Raw genomic sequence first — 6,187 nt, forward strand, 5'->3', positions numbered from 1 at the left:
AACCGGGGCCGCCCCCTCCCCTGAGAGCGGGGCCACCCCCCGCCGCCGGCACCGCAGACCCCGCCGCCGGGGTGGAGCGGGTTTTCTCTGGGGGGGTCTCAGTAGGGGGGCACCTCTCATGCGGCCCCCCCCGTGCAGCGAGCCCCCACATCCTGCCCCGACACTCGGGGGTTTTGGGGTGTCGCCACGCAGGAGGGATTCCTCCAGCCCCTCTGCTCGCCACAACCAGTGCTCAGCCCTGCAGCCCTTTCCACCTCATCGCTGTGTGGGGACCTGCAGGCTCCGGGCATGCTTTTGGGGGGGTCTGGATGAAGTACACCTTCCCCGCACCCCTAAATCCCTACTGCACCCAGCACCCTGCAGCCCCCCCGCGCCCCACACAGCCCCACGGCAGATGGAAGGGGCTGAGGATGAGGGAAGGAAGATGCAGAGGATGTGCGAAGCCTGGGAAAAGCCCGAACAATACCAACAAAGCGATGAGACACGAGGAAGCTGCGATGCCAAAAGTGACCCCCAACATGGGGGGAAATTGTCGCTGAGCTGGGCGGGTGGGGGGGACCTTTGTTCCCCCCGAACCTGCCAGCCTGAATGCAGAAAGCCACCCTGTCTCCTGCAGCTTGGCCGGAGATGGGCACCCTTTTTCTTCCTCATCTATAGGATGGGCGCGCGGAAACCCGAGAGCAAAGTTCTCATTTCCGACTGCATTGTGCGGGACTTCACGGCCCAGGCGCTGCTTCCTGCCTTTTGTGAGCCCCTGTCACAGAGCCCTTCTGTTCCCCTCCTTTATGCCACTGCAGCTGGCATTCCTGCCCCCAAAGGTGCCTGAGCATGGGGGAAGGCGCAGGGGTTAATGGCCCCATGGTGTTTGCCAAGCGGGAGCGGGGAGGTGGACCTGGCGCTGTGACTGTGCTGACACCGCGCTGTCCCCGCTTCCCACGCACCCAGGTGTTGGGTGATGTCACCCTACAGGTCTCCAGTCCGCTATCTTGGGGGAAAAGGTGCGCCCATGGGTGCTGGCTGGGCTGGGCTCTCACACCGTGTCCCCGGCGTGGGGATATGGAGGAGCACGGATGTTCACGCTTGAGGCAGCACCACTGCTCGAGCACAGCGGGATGGGGTCGGCCCCGAAATGCTCACCCGCTCCTGTGAGCACCATTTGGGATGAGGATGCTCCTGGTCCCTCACCCACAGCGGTACCCACACCTTTACTGCCTTCCCTCCCTGAGGATATCACCAGCTCTTCCCTTCTCCCAGCGGGGAGCTGACAACAGCCGTACGGCCCCGGATGGCTGATTCCTCCCCAGATCAGCTCCTGCCCTGCAGGATGGAGCCCGGCAAGCAGCGAGCCCCATGGGCAGCCCCGGCCCCGCCATGTGCCGCCGGCCATTTGTCTTGCTGAGCGAAGGTGCCGGCAGTGAGTTATCGGAGCTCTCCTCTCGAGTGGAGATAAATGTCATAACAGGCACCAGCCAGCGCGGCTTATGGATGAGGATTTAATAGACACCGCTCCCCCCGCGCTGCTCCCCGCGCTGGCAGCTGCTCCGTGCCCGGGGAGCGTGGCCTGTGGTGGGATGGCACTGGGGACCACCAGCTGTTCCCATGGCTGCTTCCTAAAGGTGAGGGGTGAATCTGTGGGGTCCCCGTGCCCCCTGGCCGAGCCCTGGTGTCCCCTTGTGCCATCTCCTCCTGGCAGGATGGAATGGGAGATGCTGCTCCTCGTGGCACAGAGGGATGTCCTCAGCCCTCCATCCTTTGTGAAGAAAGGGTTTTGGGGTTTGTTGTGAGGTCCAGCTGCGCCTCCAGCCCATCCTCATTCCCCACCCTGGCCCCACAGCGTCGCCCACCCATGAAGGGCACCAGCAGCTCTGCCCCAGGCTGCTCCCAGTGCCTGGAGCCCTCATTGCCCTGTGTCCACAGGCACAGCAGGGTCAGGCTGGCAGCCCCTGGCACGGTGGCACTCGGTCACTCTGCTCCTTGGCCTCACTCATCTTCATCCCTGTCCCTGTCCAGTTTTGTCCAAGGGAATAGAGAGGGGATCGGCGCATCTTTTTGAGCTGGAACATGGGTTTCTGGTGAAATCCTGCAGCAGTGTTGCCGTGACGACCCTCCTGCAGCTTCCATCCAGCGATGTTTTCCTTTGTTGTGACAGGGACGCGGGGAGGGTGCTGGGGAGGCGGCCGCGGGCGTATGGGTGCAGCACGGGGACGAGGGCTCCTGCCACCAAGGGCCAGGACCCGCCCCTGCCCCCGGGGACATTGGCACTGGGGATGGGGCATCCCCACGATGCACTCCCCCCCCCCCCCGCTGCGGTATGGCCATAGGGAGCAGGAGCCACACGTGGCACGAGCTTGGAAGGTCTCAGCCAGGCGTGCCTCCCGCCGAGGACCACAACGCAGAGGGGACACGGTGACGGAGCAGCAGCGCAGCCACATCGCACGGGGTGCACGTGGGGACCCATCCCGCGCCCCGCAGAACCGCTTGTTATTCCGCTCAGGTCTGCCGCCAGCTAATGGAGCCGGTTCCAGGAGAGCTGCCACATTCACTGGGAGAGCGGCGCGTTAATGAGGCCCCTGCCACCGCAGCTGGGGCCAACACTCAGGGTACTGGAACGGGGACAGGCAGCGGACGGACGGACGGACAGACGGCTCAGCGGGGCCGGGTGCTGGGTGAGCAGCAGTGTCGGGTTTGGGTGAGGACGTGGCTGTGGTGTCAGCGCTGGGTCTGGAGCAGGGCAGGACACCCAGTGTCAGCACACCCCGATGGCAGCACGCCTCGATGACAAGATGTGGGGCCACGGACCCACTCCCTCACTGTCCCCAGCCCCGCTGCTGCTCAGAGCAATGTCTCTGCTCCTAGCCAAAGCCAGCACTGCCCTGGACTTGACCCCAGCGTGGTGACAAGGGCACAGAGGGCACCTTGCCCCTGCAGCGCTGGCCTGGAGGCTGCGGTGGGTGCGGTGCTGGGGATAGGGCCCTGCCCTGGCCAGGCACAACTCCCTCCGAACCCACCAGCAGGATGAATTGATTTTATTTTCTGTTTCCATGGCAACTGCCTCCTTCCCATCCCCCTCTGGCATTCTGGCAGCCCTGCTCCTGCGCCCTCCCACAGCACCCACCTTCCCTGAGGACACAGGGACATGGCCGTCACCCAGCCCTGTCCCCTTCCCCCCAGAGACTCCCAGCAGTGGCACTGCCACCAGCTCTGCAGGACCCAAACCTGCACCTCTGTCCCAGTGCAGCGTGAATGGGGGATTTGGGTACATGGTGACAGAGTACACACACGTGTCCCCTCCAGCACGGGCACAATGGACATTAACGCAGCCTCAGCTCCCCTCTGGCACCAGCAGCAATTAGCACAGTGCTGGATAAGGTGCTGCTTTATTAGCCCCGGTGGTAATCGCCCTCCCAGCCCTGCCCAAGCACTGAGCAGCACCTCCTGCGTGCAGAGCCAGGCTCATTAACAGCATGCATCCTCCCCTGGCACCTGCTCATGGTGATGTGTACCCCCTGGCCCCAGAGGCACTGTGGTGGCCCAGCCACCATCCTCATGGCACTGCAGGTCCTCCAGGTGCCCGGCACCCTCTGCTCCACCCATGGGTGCTTGCTCTGCTGGGAGTTCTGCAGCCATCTACAACAAGGTCACTGGGATGACGTCCTTCATTCTGCCTCCTCCTGGTGCAACATTTTCTCGCTGCCTTGCACTGCTCCTTCCCAGTGTGGAGATGCCATTGCTCTGCTATGGAGCATCAGTTCCCATCCCAGTGCCGGCAGCGTGCCAAATCCTGCCTGGACCCCCCAGGGCGGGCGCGCAGAGCCCCTCCGCGTGGGGATGGAGACAGAGCTGCATCCCATGGAGCTCCCTGAGAACAGGCAGAGCCCTGTGCCGGGCAGCGGCCGCGGTGCTGAATGGGCTGTGCTGCATTCACCGGTAATCCCCAGTGTTTACACGGAAGTGGAAATCAATCACTGCAAGTAATTAACTGCAAAGGGCACAACACCCGCTTCTTCTTTGGAAGCAGCTCCTGTGCCAGCCGGGGTTGCTCAGCAAAACTCGCACGCCAGCACCCAGCGCACAAAAGGCCCCGGCAGCGCTTCCTGCACTCTGGCACGAGCTGCCCGTGCTGCTCTTGGGGGGCTCCCAGTAGTGGGGCTGGGGCTCTGGCTCTGTGCTGAGCTGTGGCCTTTTCTGCGGGGTTTTGGATAAAGGCAGCTCGGAGTGCAGGCTGGATGGCAGCAGGGAGCATTCAGCGCTGCGGCCAGGAGTGAAGCATCCCGTGGCATTCCTCGAGAGTGAGGGAGATGAAGAGGATGAAGAGCCTCGGGAATGCGGGGTGCTGAGCAGAAAAGGGTGGGCTGGGGCTGGGACAAGGGGAGGAAATGCCAGCTAGGGGCGCCCCAGGTCAGTGGGGCTGCAGCAGTGCAGAGAAAGCTCGAGCTGCCCCGCTCGGAGCTGGGACGCTGCTGGGAGAGGCAGGTGGGAGGAAGCGTGGGTCGCGGCGGCAGAAATAGCAGCCCGGTCCCCCGACGTGCGATTAACCGAGTGACATTTAAGGCTCCTGTGTTTTTGACCCAATTTCTCAGGCGAAACTCGGGGAGGGAGGAGGAGGAAGGTGCGGCATGCGTCATGCGTGCACGTGTGCGCTGGCGTGTGCCACCGTGTGCACGTGTGTGCTAGCATGTGTCCTCACCGCCACGTGTGCGCGTGCACACATGTGCCAGCATGCACACGTGTGTGCACAGCGCTGGGGGGACCGAGGCAGGAGCACAAAGCCCCCGGGGCCTGCACAGAGCTGTGCTGTGAGGGGGAGGTGAAGGCTTTGCAGCACTGGGTTTATTTTTGCTGCTGCCTGAGCGCAGGCAGCCTCAGCGCGGTCACCGTGACTCATGCAGGCAGACAAACACTCAGAGATGCTCCAGAGGGCTGCAGACCACCGCAGCAGCGGTGGTGGCTTTTGTCACCTCCCCCAGTAAAGCAGGGCTGGTGGGGGACACAGGACACAGCAGGGCTGGAGCTGGCAGCATCACCGAGCAGCCACAAAGACACGGGGCCGTGGGCAAGCGCAGCAGTACCATGTGCCTGGGAGGGAGCGTTCTGAACAGCTGCCATGCGTGTGCTGAGGGCTATTGCTCCCCCCACAGCTGCTGGGGGCACGGAGACTCGGGGTGTGCAGCTCAGCACCCAGCAGGGATGGGTGCTGCAGGAGGGCTGGGGTCACCCGCTGCTCCCTGCATTGGTGCAGAGGTGCTGGGGGGCACGCAGGGATTTTGGAGTGTGCAGGGATGCTGGGGTGTTTGAACATAGGATGGTCCACTGAAAGGATGCTGGAGCACACAGGGATGCTGGAAGACGCGGGGATGCTGGGCTGTGCACGCATGCTGGGCTGTGCAGGGCTGCAGGAGCACGCAGAGATGCCCGTGTGCAGGGATGCTCCGGCGTGCAAGGATTCCTGCGCACACCGCACTCCCTCACTGCAGTGCCTCCCGGCCGCTATTTCCAGCCGCGCTCCACCAGTGCCACCTACAGAGCGGGACCAGGAGGGCACCGGGCCGGGGACAGCCCCGCTGGGGGGGTCCTCAGAGCCCGGAGCTCAGAGCCCGTGCGGGGATCGGGAGGGGGTTACTGGGGTGGGGGCGAATCCTTCGCAGGGCCAGCGCAGGGCTACCGCCCCCCACCGCCGCTCCCCAACACCACCCCGGGCGGTGCGGGGCTGGTGGGGGGCGGTGCGGGACGGGCGGGGGCGGAGCGGAGCTGGGCGGGACGGGTCCGGCCCCGCGGAAGGGGCGGTGTCGTTTCCTGCACGGGGGTGGCACGGGGTGAGTGTGGGGTCGGGGGCAGCTGGGGTATTCCTGTTTCTCGGGGTTCCTTAAAGCTGCTCGGATGCCCGCGGGGTTCCCCGCTGCTGCTCAGGGGTCCCCGTTGCCGTCCAGGTCCGTCGCACGCAGCGATGCCCGCGGAGCCCTTGGTGTGCGCTGACACGGCCACGCGGTGAGTCCGGGTCCCGAGCGGGAGGGGTTGGGTTGGGGGGGGACCGGGGCCACCTCCCGCTGCCGCTGAGCCCGGCGCGGTGCCGGTGTCCCCGCAGGGTGAGCTCGGTGCTGAACCGCGACGTGAAGCAGTTCGGGAAGAAGCACATGTTCGACGCCAACGAGGAGACGTGCTGGAACTCGGACCAGGTGGGGGCACGAGG

The 6,187-nt window shown here is 64.8% G+C and overlaps 1 protein-coding gene across 2 annotated transcripts in view; it reads left to right on the forward strand.

Moving 5' to 3' along the window:
• The window catches only part of NR2C2AP (nuclear receptor 2C2 associated protein), a 2,495-nt gene continuing 2,075 nt past the window's right edge, over nucleotides 5,768-6,187 (forward strand). Inside the window, exons 1-3 of one of the 2 annotated variants that reach the window (XM_021378638.1) lie at nucleotides 5,768-5,813; nucleotides 5,908-5,985; nucleotides 6,083-6,173. In XM_021378638.1, coding sequence (XP_021234313.1) covers nucleotides 5,945-5,985; nucleotides 6,083-6,173 — 132 coding nt within the window. In that variant the 5' untranslated portion in view covers nucleotides 5,768-5,813; nucleotides 5,908-5,944. The other variant, XM_021378639.1, reaches the window with a different exon arrangement.

This window comes from Numida meleagris, chromosome 27 (assembly GCF_002078875.1).
Source record: "Numida meleagris isolate 19003 breed g44 Domestic line chromosome 27, NumMel1.0, whole genome shotgun sequence".
Taxonomy (NCBI): Eukaryota; Metazoa; Chordata; class Aves; order Galliformes; family Numididae; genus Numida; species Numida meleagris.